Genomic DNA, 16,192 nt, shown 5'->3' with positions numbered 1-16,192 from the left:
TGTCTTTATGGAAATACTTTTTGCATTTGACCGGTTCAAGGTCATTTTCTCGTATCTGTTAAGGCCAGCGTGTTGATGAATAGATACAAGAAAAAAAGAATTCATATTGTCTGTATATAATTGGTTCGGTCAAAACAGGCATCACACTTTAAAATCGAAATTAGCAGATTTCTCGATTGGTTTTTCCGTATGCGTGTTCAAACTCATCTTCACCTTTGAGTAAATAGCATAACCATTACAATTATAACAAGCATAAACAGATTTCAGTGAAATACCACATAGTCAGTCAGTCATTTATTGACAGGTTAATTAAAAACATGGAACATAGTGGAGTGAGCACTGTCAGAAAAATATGTATTATACCTAGCTAAAAAGAACATGCTGATCTTAAAGAGAACAGTCTGTACTTGTATCTAGTATACAGACGTGATCTTTGTATGTCTTGTTGTCTACTATGGAAGCGGAAGCCCCTCAGGGCATGCATGAGCCTGCAATGTGACTCAGGAAATGCATGACCCTGCAATGTGACTTTGTCTGTAAACAAGTAACACACAGATGTACATTGTAAAGGGGAACCGCCCATCATGCTTAAATATCCTTGCATCTCCTGTATTCGTCGGACAACCTCAGTACTCAGACACTTTGCTGCTGTATTGACTTGTCCCCTTGCAGCAAGAATATATGTATGTATTAAATGTTACTGAATTCAATTTCTGTGTTCATTTCAGATTATTCTAACAAGCACTGAAGTTAGTCTCCTATCTTGAATCATCTTTCAGTGGTTTCTACTGTCACGATAAATGATAATGGGATTGGACACTTTGAAACAAAGACCTAGTATCAGAGACTCAACACAATGGATTACAAACAGGATCTCGTTATGACTCTTCTTTATGTCCCGACATAAATCTACCACCTGTCTTCTTGTCTCTTATTTCAGCTGTGAGGTCACCAACAAACTCTTGGTTCATTATCAGCTTATGCTCCCAAAAGCCACCAATAATCCACACACACTCCCCGGCGCTCTTCTCTGAATCACGCCCCCCCCTCCACACACACACACACACACACACACACCTCCAAGTCACCCCAGAGAAACCACTCATATAAATCTCTGTCTCATCATCAGTGAACACCTCTCACTTTTCCTGGGCAGGTATGTGCTTTGACTTTTCCTCTACAATCGCTTTTTCCTTTTTGCACAGTGCTGTGACATGGAGCCGTCAGGAAACACTCGTTTCTGTCATTCTGAGATATAGTTATGGACAAAACAGGGTGTAAACCTTGAATCAGGATGTATAGTTCCACAACTTGCAGTGAAATGCACCAAATGCATTTTGTCGGATTTCATTATGTAGCATTGTCTATGGACTGCGAACATTTATAAATTATACATCTGTTGGTTGTACTTCCAAAGCGGCGAAAACACTTTGCACAAATTGGTTTGATTGACACAATTATTATTTATCAGACAATGATAACAATGAATCAAATGACTATGAGTAATGCCAAAAAGAGTATTATGACCAAATCTTCAATTTCCCTCAGCACTTCTTTGCCTCTTTCAGCTCTTTTTTATTTATTTAAACATTTTTTGACAAAAGATTATTTATAATATATTGATTCACTTTCGCTGCTCTGTCAGCAGACTTGTGTTAACCCCAAAAAAGAAATGATAACGATGCCTAATCTTAGCTAACAGAGCATTTGGCAAAAAGGAGCTCAGCTGCTTGATTTGGGTAGAGATGAAAACAGAAATAAAGGGAGGGTGAATGTTGAACTAAAAAATATATTGATTATTGAAAAGCAACCCCAAATGGATGCTAGTGTTGCTCCGTGTGTAAATGGCAGCTACTTACATCTCTTAAGTTTCCCTAACCCTAACCCCTACCCCCCCCCCCCCAAAAAAATCACTTATTGTTCTTTTAATATTTAAATAAGGATACAATATATAGAAAAAAACAGAAAAAAATTGACCATCAACGGATGAATAACTGTATCTTCTAGTCTAAACATTGTCATCCTGCTGTTTAAATCACAGAAAATAGTCCTTCACTTCCATTGTACAATGCCCAAGTCACAACATTCTCACGAGACCTGCAGCATTTGGCAACTTCGTAAACGTCCGTGGGCTCTTGTCTTGAAAACCTCACAGTGTTTGACAGCATGTCCCCCAGTGAGCCGGTGGGTAACGAGAAAGGTGTGTTGGTGTATATATTAGTAATGTTCCCTCTTCCTCGTGACAAGTTATTCTCGGTGCCCTTGATGTCGCTGCCAGTTTGTCGTGCCGAGTGGCACCGTGTCAGTCATTTTGGCCAGAAACTTTCAGCGGTTCAAGCGACATGATGAATTCCTCTCTCCTCTCTCGATCCCTCATTTGCCTTTTGACCATGTGCCCATGTTTATTCAGATTCACATGCTCATGCTCTGAGGTCCTGCTCAGTGCTTGATCTGCTACGTTAATACACTCTGAAGACAGGCGGTCTGAGTGGGGCTCGATCCAGCTGTGGGCGCGAAAATAGGGTTTTCAAAGCGTGTGTCTAGCCAGCAGCCGCATTTTTCGTTTGTCCAGTTTTAACTGCAGCTCATCATCAGACTGTTTTGCCTCGGCATAGTATAATACTTTAACTCCCGTGACTCACCCTGAAATACATTACACTATTTAAAATGCTAAAATATTCACGGGGGTTCCACAAACAGAGCGATGGCCTGCTCAGTTCGTGGAGACTGCGAGTTGATCAAACGACTACAGAGAACTTGGCTGGTGTTAACAGCAGCCGGCCGACCCGCTTATCTCTCCATCCCACATTCTCTCTTGTTAATCAAATTAATCAAGGAGGATTGGCCAGCTGATGCCTGGTTCTTACCCAGGGTAACAGGACACTGCTCCAGCCCGTCGTCCCACCGGCCTCTTCTATTCCTAGGTCATCGTGGCCTTTCCCTTCATCTCATTCTTTGAACAAAAACATTGGCGTGTGTGTGTACCAAACCCATGAATATAATTCATCAATTTGGTTGACAATTTTTATATTGGATAAAAGTGAATTTTAAATAGCTATAAAAAAATTCACACGTACAAGGCTCAGTGCTGGGACCCCTTCTCTTTACAATATACACCTTTTCATCGGGTCCATTCATCATAAACATAAGCACCACATATTTTGAGTCCCAATATGTATTATGACTCAGTATGCCACGTAGTTCTTGATGCAGGCAATGATCATCTTACCTCGACTGCCGCCATACCCTGTCTTATAAATTACTTTATAACATTTAAATTTATTTTCTTGCAGATGCCAAATGAGGAAATGTAATTTAAGAAGTACCCTACAAATCTATGCAGCTGTTACCCTTCTAAGCAGAACTTAATTTGAAAAAGTATTATTTACAAAATAACATGAGACACTTCATGTTGTGGGCTCATGCTGCTGCACATATGTATAACAGTGTTTGTTTTTTTCATTCATGGTTTATCTCTAGTGTCACCATGTCTGATTTGGAAGATCATGGGTGAGTCAATGCCGTCCAACCAGTTACATTTACCACATTCATTATACATGAGATTCTGTATCATACAATGTCTGATATATCATTTCAATTCCTTTTTTTTTTAGAGGGCATCAGGAGGGTGAGGACATTCATTAAATTTTGTTCTAAATAAATCTGGCATTTTCATTGTTTCCCTCATCTCAGTCTCTCTCTCGCACTCTTTCTTTCTCCAGAAGACGACGAGGAGCAGGGAGAGGGAGGTGAGACACGTGATGCTGAACTGTGTTGATTGTCTGGACCCTTACTTAGAGATCACACACTCAGATACAAGCTATAACAGCATCCTGTCACTCAGATTGTCCCCATGGTGCAAAGTCCACTGTGATCCACCCAGTGTTCACTTGTGGTGGTTAGTTACAGTATGTGTTTGTGGGACAACTAGGTCCATTATCAGCAGCAGCATGGTTTTCCCTTTTGCAGGGCAACACACAAGTCACTGTTATGACAAGTGGCCATGAATGTATTGAATCTAACATTTTAAAATGTTTTCAAATTGGCTTTCTGACTTGCTTATTAGAGATAAACTTCGATTGACATTATAGCTTGTGTTTTCAAATCTCACTGTGGTTTTTGAAAACATGATCTGATTCACTTTTTTGTTGCTGTTCCGGCTTTCGTGTTGAAGAAGAACGCCCCAAATACAAGTAAGAATTTAAAAAAAAGAAAAAAATGAAATGCAAAAAACTAACAATAATCTGATTCTTAAAATAAGCTTAACTGACGATAAGCCTTCATGTCATTTCACAGGCCACAGGTCACACAGCTTGCTGCCCCTAAAATCCCTGAAGGGGAGAGGGTTGACTTTGACGTATGTTTCTCCAAAGATTGTTTCTGTTGAAACTATTACACAATTACGCCAAACACTGTGTGACACGAGATTAATCTGTGTATCCACTGGCTCCTGTTAGGATATCCACAGGAAAAGGATGGAGAAAGATCTTCTGGAGCTGCAGACTCTGATCGATGTTCACTTTGAGCAGAGGAAGAAAGAGGAACAGGAGCTGATCGGACTCAAAGACAGGATTGTAATGCCTTTCCCATGCTGTTTTGCCAACGATTTTGTTTATCCGAATAGGTTGTTTTTTTTCATGATAAAGTGGCTATTCATAATAATGGTGAATGAAGAGCCGTTTGCGGATGTCTATCTGACATTTTTCTTTTCTGTTATAGGAGAGCCGGCGGGCAGAAAGAGCCGAGCAGCAGCGAGTGAGGGCAGAAAAAGAGCGAGACAGACAAACGCGGATTGCGGTAGTTTCACTTCTAGTCCACAACTCAGAGCCCAATAATTTGACTCTACACACTATAAAAGAGCAAATGCAAGTGAAGGATACGGCATTAATCAACTGATATTGATTTCCTTAGGAGGAGAGGCAGAGGAAGGAGGATGAAGAGGCTAAAAAGAGGGCTGAGGATGAGGCCAAGAAGAAGAAAGTGCTCTCCAACATGGGCGCTCACTTCGGAGGGTTCCTGGCCAAGGTCAGGAAGATATATTTTTTAGGCAGCTGTTCCACTGTAGATTGCATGTTTGTGGAGTGCATATCATTTTTAGCGCCTTCTAAAAAATTAAATAAAAAGCACTTTACATGAAATTCATGTGGGCATGAGAGTAAGAGATCGTTGTCCGGTAAAGTGATGTGTTCTGTGTCCTGCAGGTAGAGCAGAGGCGTGGAAAAAGGCAAACTGCGAGGGAAATCAAGAAGAAGACTCTGGCGGAGAGACGCAAACCACTGGGTATTGAGATGCTGAGAGAGGACGGTCTGAGGTCAGTTCAATGCTCATGAAATATTGATGCATTGTAAGGTTTTTTTTCTACGTTTTAAACCAGTCGTGTTGTACAAAGGTCAGCAGGCTGCGCCTGATAGCTACCATTTAAAGATACCTGTTAAAAAAAACAACAGTTGCCAGTGTCCTTTGGTTCAGATTTTAGAAGGTGTTTTTGTCAATTGAAGTTGTTGATGCTGTTGTGTTTTAGAGAGAGAGCAAAGGAGATGTGGGAATGCATCTACCATCTGGAGTCAGAGAAATTTGACCTCACTGAGAAAATGAGAAGGCAGAAGTATGAGGTGAGCCGTTAAGCTGACAATATTTGTTAAAAAAAAAAAATGGGATTGTGAGCATTGATATCATTTATTTTATTTGTTATTTTTTTAGATAAATGTTCTCCTCAACAGAATCCAGCATGCTCAGAAATTGTGAGTCCATCTACTCGTCACAGTCCATGATGACACAACACGCACACACCACAGAAAAGAAAAAGACGAAGAGCATTGTGGAGGATTACTTTGCATCGACAATGCAAATATTCCACAGATGAATGGCAACAGTCACATATGCACAGGAAATGCCAAACTCACGGCTTTTTTACATTTGCCACTTTGCAATTTGCAGGATGCATAATGTCTGAGTTATTTACATGAAGTGACCGGGGCAGTAAGGGAACTACTTATTACTTCCCTCTCTATCCCCAGTCAGACACACCTGTCATTTATGATTTTGTTTCATAGTTTTTTTCTTGTATCGATGCAGCAAAAAGGTCCATGGCAAGGGGAAAGTTGGAGGACGCTGGAAGTGACCTTACACGGGAGGCACAAAGAAACAAGAGGGCCGTTCGCTAGGATGAGCTTGCAGTGTTCATCAGTTAAGCTAAGACAGATATTGTAGATGTTTGTGTAATATTTGATGAAATATATGAAACTTGCAATTGCATCTGCGATTATTAAAATGCATGTATGAATAAAATGGACCTCTTATGATCGATGTCAATCACATGGGAAATTAAATCTGATTATTATTCTTGAAAATCCAAACATGGAAAGTAAAATGAATAATTTGCTTTGCAAAGTTAGCAACTCATTAGCTGTTAAAATGTCCTTGTGATGGACAAAACAATTCCGTCTTCATAAGATCTTGTAAATTGTCTGTGCTGTGAAACAATATCACCTCGACTGTCCGTCAGTTGCCTGTTGTGAATGTGAAGACGCTGACAGTGGGAGCAGAGTAAACAGCCGTGCTGAAGGTTGCCACTTTTACTCTTTCTGTGGTATGAAAACCGCATGGACGTCGTCACTCTTCTCCTCGTGCCACGGTTCAAATCCAGCATTCAGAGCGATGCTCGCCACTTTCTTCACAAAGCTCGCTTCTTGCTCTTTGTTCAGATCCAAAATGTACCTGGTACACATAGTGGCACACAAGATACCGATCAAATCACGGCCGTTAACATCTTTCAAAACCAGTCCTGATCATTGAACTTAAATCTGGTATGTGTATCAAACACAAAATCAAAATCACATAGCAGAGTCACTGTATTCTTGGTGACTGTATTGTCACCATGGCAACAGGCCCTGTCGCTATTAAAACCCTCACTTGGCCAACTCCATGACAACCACAGCGTCTGGTGCTGCAATCTGCTTCATCGTCAGGTCCAGCTGGTGCACGCAGCTTCACAGCATCGACCGAGAGGGAAACAAAAACACAAATGAAACGTGGTCACATCAGTGGTCTGCAGTCGAGGTGACGGTAGATAAATACAATTGAAATACTACTTTAGGTAAAATTACTGTATCTATATTGAAGAAAATATAAATAAATATATTTAAATATTTAGGAAGTAAAATAACATCTGTAGTAATCAGGGTACCTGGCGGCGAGGTAGATGGTGTTGAAGAAGTGGGAGTATTTTTTTTTTTCTGGCAGCTTGTGAATTGAATCCAGAGGCAGGAAGGTCACAGAGATCCCGTTCAGACGCATCAAGTCTAAATGGGATTTAAGAAAGTTCTGCATCAGTAGTATCAGCATCAGCCTTCATACACAGTTACTGTTTCCTGTGTGCAGAACATCAAAACAGGCTTCACGAGGATGGGAAGTGGTCCACCGTACACTGAGAAAGCTTTAACATCCAGACCACTTTTACACCTCTATCTGAACATGGACATTAAATTGCAACATAAATCACCTCAGTATGAACCTTTTTCTCGTTGAGTTAAACTGTATTATTTTGATTTTAACCTGTCTATATTGTCTAAAGCCACAGGCCTGCTGGTGTTAAAAGTCATTTACCATTAACGGTGACAGATTTTTGGTCTGTCTGTTCGGGTGACTCCTCCCTCTCCGTCTCTGGCTGAGCAGCAGAGGGGCAGCCCCGTCTACTGGACAGCCACTGGAACAATGCCTGCACATTTGCAGAGGAGACGTCCTGGGCTGTCTGTTGTTGACGTGGGGAAAGGAGGGGGAGGACAGGATAGAGAGACATTAATATGATTTAATTAAACATATAATCTGTGTCATTAACACTGTGTATTTTACCTTAATGTGTTGCCCATTCTGTGTCTGGAGTAGGCTCTTGTCATCCGTTTCAATGCCAAAGGAGAGGTAAGGACTGGATACTATGTCTCCCCAGTAACCTCTTACAGCCACTTTCTTGCCATTCTGTCGACACATGCAAAAAAAAGTTCCTTACTGGTACGTCTGTGGAGATTTCTCAGTCTTGAAGGTCATGGTATTTCCAGGAGTTGTGCATAAATGTACACAGGCAACCGGAATGGATTGAGATTCCTGAAGACGATAGTCCTAGCTTAAAGCTACATTTTGCTGTCCTTATACCCTTGCTGCATTGTGTAGCATCTTCAAAAACAGACTAGCACCTACCTGATGGAACACTCTTAATGAGAGCAAACTTGGATTGGTACTTTGGTAGACACCTTCTCTCATTTCAAACGCCAAACCCCGTTCCCTCCATTGCGCATATTGTTGTTTGTTGATGACACCACCCTGGGGACAAAGAATTAGTACAGATTGAGCTTTCATCACAGTACAGCATACTGCATGAGCAGTTTTAAAAGGGGAAAAAGTGTTCAAATACCCCTTTCTCATGCAGTTTCATTGTAAGGTCCCAGTCGAAGCAGCCTTTCCTGGAGTCATAGCGAGTTCCAAGGTGTTGCCGGACCCGATAATCCCAAACTTTGGACATGACGATTGGAACAGAACCCTCGGATGAAGATGATGGCGAATGAGGCGGGTTCCACAGTTTGAATATCCTGGCCAGCTCATCTCGCTCCTTGAACTGTAGAAATATTCAAAGAGTACAAAATTAGTATACTTTTTTTTTCAAGTAGAATTTGAGCACTGACTCAACAGCATTTTGTCCATTAAGGGCCTGTATACCTCGTCTAGTTTCAACTGGGTTTCACTGAGCCGGCCTGCTCAGTGTGGGAATTCTTGTTCAACAGATTATTGTACCTTGAGGAGGGTTGTGTTCAGACAGGGGTGTGCGGCTGTCTCCATTGCTTCGGTTACACACAGAGAAAGCTGCGATGCTGCACGTCTCAGTGTTTCCTCCGTCTGACTGCGGATCTCACTGTTTCCAAACACCTCTAAGAAAACCTCTGTCTTTTCTGTGAATAAAAAGAAAAACAGCACAAGACAACATAAGTGCACATTTAGCTGTTAAAATTAATAACTTAGCAAAAGAAGAAGGAAAAAAAATCACCCACCATTGAATCCCATGTTTTCCTGTGGCACCAGTGCCAGGTAGAGGAGCAGCAGCTGTCTCGCCACCACCTCCATGCTGTTTTCTATCACCCACACCTACAGTGGATCATAGAGGAGACGTGTGCAGCTCACAGTGGAGTTCGCCAATCTGTTCTCAGGATTAACAAGATGGTTTAAGAGACAGGGGCTCACATGAAGGCTTTCTTCACTCCGCAAACCAGCAATGGTCTTCAATATATGTCGTGGATCTCCACTGCCCACCAGCAGAACATTGACCTCCCCTTCTCGTCTCACAGGGCCTAGACAGAAAGAGAGAGAGAGAGAGAGAGAGCATACAGGAGCTTCCAAATGCCTTTCTTCTTCAGATGGCTAATAGTTTTAGGACCAATCAAGATTTTGACCGTAGCATCAAAAGTTGGTAGAGGTGCATGGTCAGATTTGTTGTCTTGTTTATTTAGTCTTTATGCAGATACTTAAATGATAGATAACTTATAATTTGTAGAGGTTTAGCTTCTATTCTTAAACCTGTTAATGCAGTTCTACATCTAACATCATTAAATACAGACTGTCTCAAGTGTTCATGACTGATTTGCCTGGTTTTGTGTACATCGTTGTCACTCGACGGAAACGATTAATTGGTATATCATTTTAGTTCCTGCTGCACTGTGGGCTCTCACCTGTCCGCATCAGGTCGAGGGCGGGACTGAAGCCCCACCAGGTGATACAGCCAACTCCCTCGGAGGCTCGTCCAGCGCTCATCCTGTATTATGACCGACAGAGAGTAACAGGAAGCAGGGGAGGCAAGGGAGGCAGCACTTCCTCAGGGATTTGAGGGGGGGGGGGGGGTAATTGTGATGGGATGTTATATGTTATATATATATATATATAAATGGGATGCGCTTTGGGGGGGGGGGGGTAATTGTGATGGGATGTTATATGTTATATATATATATATATAAATGGGATGCGCTTTGGGTACATGAAAAGCGCTTTATAAATCAAATATATTATTATTATTATTATTATATGTGATGGCAATTAAACACCATTCAGTTAGAAATTCTGTGTATTACATTAATAAATGATGTGCAATTTCGTTCAGGTTAATTCCGGCCTTTTCTTGACTCATGTCGTGTCTGACGTCACTGTGTGATCAAAGGTTTGAAAAGGCCTTTGGCCCCACATGGTGAAAACAAAACCAAACCCCAATCAGAATTAGGTCAATTGCTGTGGTCAGGTAGATTTTCTGTATCTCTGACATAGAGGTATGACTATTCGACCAATCACAGAGCGAGAAGACCTACTGTGAAACTTTTAATTGAATTCAGAAGACGCAGGTTAGCGGGCTCGGCAGCTCGGTCGCAGAGGGATGCACTTACGAAAACTAGAAGGTGTGTAAATGTGTGTGTGTAAGCTCAGCACGAAAGCTATCTAGCCTTAGCTAAGGTTAGCTAAGGCACCTGTTAGCTAGTTTCTGACTGTGGCTGTTGTCCAGGGGGGACAACGCTGCTTGTAACACCAAAGTGGTGATAACGCCTGTCACGGGCTGTGAGCAGATACTACCACTGGTTTATAATAAATAAAATAAAATGGGGAAAACTCACCTCACAGCCTTTCTTATCGTCTGGGTGAAGTTTGCAGCTAACCGCCTCGATAGAAAGTTTAGGTCCCGTTGCTAGGCAACAGTTTTCAAACATGTCGGACACAACGCACCGGTGATATATTTGAGTTTGATTAGTACACGTATCTATGTTTAACCGGAAAGACCATTATATACTATTGTTGGAATAATATGTCTCCATGATATTCTTCACCATACGTTCCTCAAATAGTCTTCGAAATGAATTTGTACAATTTGATTTTTTTCCATTGCTTCCTACAGCAATACAGTAAGAAAATTGAAACCCATTGCATTTCATTCAATTGAAGGTAAGAGCAATCTCGAGATCTTTCCTTTATGCCACATTTCTTTTACTAGGCCCATGCAAGAGCATACACGAAAGATTCACCTCATCATTTTTGTGTTTTCCATGTATACAAGTAGATTCATATTGATTTACAGGTATAAGGGGTACATAGGTGGGGGGCAGGGCTTTTAATAACAACCAAATCTCGAACAAAAAACACATCGGTACATCGCACAAGCACTCGTACACACGTGTTACAGTACCTCAAAAACAGAAAACAAAGTGTATGGAGAATTTAGCGTGCAAATTGAGAGAACATCAGGGTCAGCACACAGAAAAACATATCAACAGCGTGTTTTCTGAACGGAGACAGGTGTGACTCTAGCGAGGTTTTGCTTTGACTGCCGCGTCGACTTCTTCTTCGGGCAGGAGCGTGTGCCACTGGGCCACTGGACGCCTGGGATTCGACAGCATGTCTGACCAGTGGCGCAGGCCTACTCCTGTAGCTCCATAACCCATGAAAGTCTTTCCAATGGGGTCATTGCTCCCAAGTTTGTCATAGTCAAACACGGTGATGACAACCTGCACTTTCTGAAGAACAAAAAATATAAATGTGTTATCAAATATTATTATTAATCCCCACAGATCAGCAGTACATTCAGCAGACAGTTAAAGCTGATGATTGATGTGATGACAGCCTACCTGTATCTGCTCAAAGGGAACCTCAAAGCTGAAACTTTCGTTAAAGTATGGATTCAGAGTGTTTTTCTTGACTGTTGTCTTTTTCTTCTTGATGCGTTTTCCATTCTGCTGTAGGACAATCTTCACATATGGATCTTTTGGAAAAGGGGTGCAATTTTACTTCTTCACGTCACACATGTCCATTTTACGATTTAATGAGACATGAAAGAAACATCCGAGATAAAATGAATAAATAGCAAGAGTCAAGATTACCTGACAAGCCTCCCACATCCATCTTCTTCAGATTCTTTGCCTCCATGATGTTCACGGTCAGCTTCCCAGCAGTGGGCACATACCGTAAAGAAATGCAAATATCACCCAGCTTTTCTTGCTGCAAGGAAAAAGTATGGATTACTTTAATTTTCCAATATATTAAATGCAATATATTTTATATTATATAATTTTTTGAGTATTGTTTATCAATGCAAACATTTACCATCTAAATCTATAAAAAATTTTTTAAAGATAATTAAATGGGATATCATACCTCCTCCTTCTCTCCACTCTCCACGTCTCTCCATTGTTGCATTGGCTGGCCCAGATCAACACTGTTCATGGGAATCTTTATCTCACCAATCATATCATGCTTGGAGAAGCGATCAAAGTCAAAAACTTGCAGCACCAAAGTCTTCCCACCTAACTCTGCATATGGGATCTGGAAAGAGAGGTTATTACAACGTTGGGATGTGCTATAGGTGAAGGGAGACAGTAGGCAGTTCTAGAACAAAATGTACAAATCCTGGCAATAATACAGAACATAAAAACAAAAAAGAAGAACAATGTCAGGCCAACTGTACCTTGAAGATGAAAGTCTCGTTGAAGACAGGGCATAAATTCTTGCGTTGCACTTTGGTCTCGTACTTCTTCTTTTTGTCTGGCAACAAAAAGACTTTGACATAAGGGTCTGACGTCCCCCCCATGTCCATAGCAGCGAGGTCCTGCGCCTGAAGGATTCCCACTATGAGCTTCAGGGGAAAAGGGTCAGAACGACCAGTGAAGGTAAAGTTTTAATTTGTCATGAAAAATACATACAAATTAGTTAATGATGGTCATAGTCTTCCAATCGCTAACACAAATTATTTTATTTTCACATAGGACCTACCTGGGTATCTGTGAAGTTGTAGTCCAAGGAGAACTCCAGCCTTCCCAACTTTTCCTGTTCTTTCTCCTCCTCCTCCCCTTCCTTCTTCACTTCTCCCTCCTACAAGATTAAAATAACACCAGTGCATTGGGTAATCATCATGAAGATCAGATAAGATTATGCAGTTCTAAATTACTGGAAGTCACAAACCTTCTCTCCAGCCTCTCCTTCGCCTTCCTGGTCCCTTTTGCGGCGACCTGTCTTCCTCTCCCTCACTTTCTTTGGTTTTTTCTTTTTCGCACAGCATTTTTTGAAAAGACAGAAGACGCAGCATGCCACCAGAACCAGGACAACCACAACAATGGCTCCTACTGCCCACATGGGAACTGCAAAAGAAAAATTTGTGTACCAATTTGTCAGTATTCACTACAGAATTGGGGTACTCCTATTATGACAAAAAGGAGCGGATAGCAGACCAGCTGATGTCCCTTACATTCAAAGTTACATACTGTGACAAAATGTGGGAAAATCTTGATATCCAAACAACAATAGCGACAAAATTCCCAACAAAACAAACAAAAAAATGTGTTTGAATCTGATCTTTACTTAGACAACTTTACAAACACTACCCTCTCTATCAAAGGCTTTGTAGAAGCTTTTTGGTCTGGCCTGTTGGAATTTTCACATCTTGAGACTACGTCAAAGAACTCAGATGAGTCAGGTTACTCCTATAATCTAAATCAGTTCCAGCAATATCATGACCATAAACTGGCTTCCCCAAGATTGGAAACACAAGCAAGTTCTTAATGCACAATAAAATCTACAGGGAAACCTGGGGACGGTTTGCTGAGACTGCACCTAGGTCGTCAACTACACGCTTCTCCACAATCAGATAATAACACACTCCGAGCTGGGAGCGCCACTATTCGACCACAGCCACCAGCACCACTGACGCAGTTTATCATTAAGCGCTTTATTCAAGGCAGTAATCAGTGGTCGTTAACGAGAAGGGAAAACAGTTCTAATTTCATGTTTCTGCCTAGATTCAAATAAGTCATAAGCAGTCTGTCAGTAACTCAGTGTAGGAATTTTCCCATCAAATATACACTATCTTGATCCTTTAAGAATCAGGAAAAGGTCAATACAAATATGAAATTATATTCATATATTTATACGACATCTGTATATGGGGTGGATTCTCTCTTCTGAAAAATGACCAACGATACACACTTGTAATTCAACACGTCAAAATAAGTTTTGTTTCCGAGAGTTGGCTCACCTGGCAGGTGATGAATTTCATTCATGAACTTGTCCTTCATGTGGCTGTAGTCATGGCCAGGGTGATGTTCTGGATGGGAGGGCTCGTGATGTTCTGGATGGGAGTGCTCATGGTGAACCGGCTCTGTTGCTTCCTCCGACTCCGGTTCCAATGGCTCTGCGGCCCTCTGGGCCCGGACCACCATGCTGACCAACCTCATGTTGGCTGTGAAATGGCCGAGCCAGAGCAGTTATTTTCATTGCGTTGGTTCGTTATGCTCTCTGTCAAGTTGGCCCCTACAGCGACCGTTAACACATCTTTGTGTAATTCCTGTGTCCATGTGTTGCGATACAGTACAAGAGCATTGGACATCTCTAAGCCAGATGCCCAACATGGCTGACCCTAATCCCTCTGTTACTTTCATTCTCTCTGCCATCTCCCCCGCCCCATGGACCACGCTTTCACTCCCCCGTTCCTCCCATCCCGCATCTCTGTCTCTGCATAAAACTGGATTAAAATCTGGTGGCTAGGACTACAATATTAATCCAAAATCCCAGATCCCCAAAGCTTAAATGAATTGGGGATGGTTCCCTCCCTGAATTTTCTTTCCTTTTGCCCAGTGTACTATGGCCAAGACTGGTGAAAACCCTGCTTAGGTTATTTGTAGTTTTCATGAATATATGTCCCCATATTCTTATTTATATAAGAACATTACAATTTTGAGACTATACTGTACATGAAGTGACATTTAAATGACAAAAATGTCTTCTTCTTTCATCAGAAATTTCTAAAATTGATTTGTCACATTTTTCTTACTGTAGCTGCAGGAAAATACTGAATGGATTTACATATCTAAGTAACTCTTATGGTGGTGGTATTGGGGTTATGACTATTATTTGAATTAAGCTCAGATTCATAGGAAACAAGGAAAATCATTCAAATCGAAAGAACCAGTCAATTCAACCACTTCTTTGAGTAGATGTGTTCAAAGCCAAATGTGATTTAATTAAAGTAAAACAAAATTAATTCTCAAAAAGTCCAGCTTTTCTCATTGGTAAATTTTTTTTGCAAACCTGATCAAATCAGAAATGTTTACAATTGTATGAATACTGGAACTTCCCAGTTTGGGATCAATATCAAAAATCAATCTATCTATCTAAAAATATTTATCTTACCTGTTGAAATGTTCCTTTAATTTCCCTTATATCGATAGAGCTGTAGAAGCAACTTTAATTGGTGGAAAAATATAGTTCTTGTTGCTTCCCTTTTGGCCTGTTGGAGCCCTCATGCATCCATCGTCCCTTCGGTATGTTGTTGACTCTGACTGGCTCTTTGCAACCGTTTCCATCAAAGCTAAAGCACTGGCAAATCACTAGGGCAGTGTTGGGATTTAATCCCCCCCCCAACCTTCTGCCCGATATTAGAATGCTGAAAACACATCTGTTGCTCTATGTCTCTGAATGAAGATGCATGAAGAGCGACAGTCGGCTTTTCTTACACTACTGCTCCAATGTTAACAATTTAACACACACTGAACAATCTGAGGCTTTTCTTTTTTTTTTTAAACCATGAAAAATAACTCTGCATTAGACTGATGACGCATGGCAGTGGTCCTTGTGTTTATCCATTAGGCTGAAGAGATGGTAGTGCTCTTCACTAATCCCCTCAACATAGCTGTCCTCGCAGTCAATCGTCAAATCTACCTACAACTTGCATTTCAAGTGGATATTCCAGCCTCGCCATCCCTTGGCTTACCATTTTACTGTACAGAACACATACCCGTATTTAGAGCACTCTGAACTGTAATCCCCAGGTACGCTGCCGTGTGTTTGCACTGCCACATCTGGAGAACTCAGTGGCTCCAATCCACCATAAGACAGCCTCATCCAATGGGTAACTTACTAAACCAGCAGAGGGAAACGAAACGCACCACCACAATAACAAACATTTTAATATTCAGAGCATTAGATTATTTGTTGCTAGGCTGTTTTATTCCCCGAAAGTGTGTAAGAGTCTTGTCAGCATATGGCTTTTGTGGTCAGCTTATACAACATTTGCATTAATTTATCAATGGTGTTTTTATGCCGTGTCACTAAATTGCAACGGAGTGAAGTAGGAAATACATCTGCCTCCGATGTAGTCTGTTGACACACTTCAACTGAATCTTAT

The 16,192-nt window shown here is 41.2% G+C and overlaps 3 protein-coding genes and 1 long non-coding RNA gene across 6 annotated transcripts; 2 read left to right on the top strand and 2 right to left on the bottom strand.

Moving 5' to 3' along the window:
• Window positions 1-1,087: 1,087 nt before the first annotated feature.
• Window positions 1,088-6,199, top strand: LOC118287739 (troponin T, slow skeletal muscle-like). Of its 2 annotated transcripts, none has more exons than XM_035613273.1 (13): window positions 1,088-1,156; window positions 3,481-3,510; window positions 3,615-3,628; window positions 3,723-3,749; window positions 4,178-4,193; window positions 4,297-4,357; window positions 4,458-4,574; window positions 4,720-4,797; window positions 4,912-5,025; window positions 5,202-5,311; window positions 5,522-5,612; window positions 5,701-5,741; window positions 6,076-6,199. In XM_035613273.1, exons 2-13 carry the CDS (start codon window positions 3,488-3,490, stop codon window positions 6,119-6,121), a joined length of 738 nt encoding a protein of 245 aa, XP_035469166.1. In that variant the 5' UTR covers window positions 1,088-1,156; window positions 3,481-3,487; the 3' UTR covers window positions 6,122-6,199. The 2 variants fall into 2 exon arrangements, with proteins under 2 accessions (XP_035469166.1, XP_035469165.1); XM_035613272.1 differs by having other exon boundaries at window positions 4,175-4,193.
• Window positions 5,666-10,780, bottom strand: LOC118287737 (dynein axonemal assembly factor 3). The gene is made up of 12 exons (XM_035613270.1): window positions 10,641-10,780; window positions 9,714-9,796; window positions 9,229-9,335; window positions 9,039-9,132; window positions 8,785-8,939; window positions 8,408-8,608; window positions 8,194-8,316; window positions 7,852-7,974; window positions 7,606-7,750; window positions 7,187-7,301; window positions 6,913-6,987; window positions 5,666-6,717 (listed from the first exon to the last, which is right to left on the bottom strand). Exons 2-12 carry the CDS (start codon window positions 9,793-9,795, stop codon window positions 6,576-6,578), a joined length of 1,362 nt encoding a protein of 453 aa, XP_035469163.1. The 5' UTR covers window position 9,796; window positions 10,641-10,780; the 3' UTR covers window positions 5,666-6,575.
• Window positions 10,273-16,155, top strand: LOC118287742. 2 transcript variants are annotated; one of them, XR_004785712.1, is made up of 5 exons: window positions 10,273-10,427; window positions 10,919-10,965; window positions 12,613-12,683; window positions 12,780-12,916; window positions 13,070-14,183. It is a non-coding gene; the product is annotated as an uncharacterized LOC118287742 (long non-coding RNA). The 2 variants fall into 2 exon arrangements; XR_004785713.2 differs by lacking the exon at window positions 13,070-14,183 and adding an exon at window positions 15,837-16,155 and having other exon boundaries at window positions 10,274-10,427.
• syt5b (synaptotagmin Vb) lies at window positions 11,117-14,390 on the bottom strand. The gene is made up of 8 exons (XM_035613271.2): window positions 14,045-14,390; window positions 12,976-13,151; window positions 12,787-12,885; window positions 12,482-12,649; window positions 12,172-12,339; window positions 11,898-12,015; window positions 11,646-11,779; window positions 11,117-11,534 (listed from the first exon to the last, which is right to left on the bottom strand). Exons 1-8 carry the CDS (start codon window positions 14,241-14,243, stop codon window positions 11,325-11,327), a joined length of 1,272 nt encoding a protein of 423 aa, XP_035469164.1. The 5' UTR covers window positions 14,244-14,390; the 3' UTR covers window positions 11,117-11,324.
• Window positions 16,156-16,192: the final 37 nt, after the last annotated feature.

Source organism: Scophthalmus maximus, chromosome 16 (genome assembly GCF_022379125.1).
Source record: "Scophthalmus maximus strain ysfricsl-2021 chromosome 16, ASM2237912v1, whole genome shotgun sequence".
NCBI classification, from domain to species: domain Eukaryota; kingdom Metazoa; phylum Chordata; class Actinopteri; order Pleuronectiformes; family Scophthalmidae; genus Scophthalmus; species Scophthalmus maximus.
This window is presented reverse-complemented; position numbering and strand designations above follow the sequence as displayed.

Coding starts and splice junctions, on each gene's coding strand:
- LOC118287739 (XM_035613272.1), top strand. CDS start 3,488: ATGTCTGATTTGGAAGATCATGG. Junction 4,575..4,719: donor TCGGACTCAAAGACAGGATT/GTAATGCCTTTC, acceptor TTTCTGTTATAG/GAGAGCCGGCGGGCAGAAAG. Junction 5,312..5,521: donor CTGAGAGAGGACGGTCTGAG/GTCAGTTCAATG, acceptor GTTGTGTTTTAG/AGAGAGAGCAAAGGAGATGT.
- LOC118287737 (XM_035613270.1), bottom strand. CDS start 9,795: ATGAGCGCTGGACGAGCCTCCGAGGGAGTTGGCTGTATCACCTGGTGG. Junction 7,975..8,193: donor CATTAAGAGTGTTCCATCAG/GTAGGTGCTAGT, acceptor ATGTGTCGACAG/AATGGCAAGAAAGTGGCTGT. Junction 7,302..7,605: donor AAAATCTGTCACCGTTAATG/GTAAATGACTTT, acceptor AATCCCATTTAG/ACTTGATGCGTCTGAACGGG.
- syt5b (XM_035613271.2), bottom strand. CDS start 14,243: ATGAGGTTGGTCAGCATGGTGGTCCGGGCCCAGAGGGCCGCAGAGCCA. Junction 13,152..14,044: donor TGAAATTCATCACCTGCCAG/GTGAGCCAACTC, acceptor TTTCTTTTGCAG/TTCCCATGTGGGCAGTAGGA. Junction 12,016..12,171: donor AGAGTGGAGAGAAGGAGGAG/GTATGATATCCC, acceptor TTTTCCTTGCAG/CAAGAAAAGCTGGGTGATAT.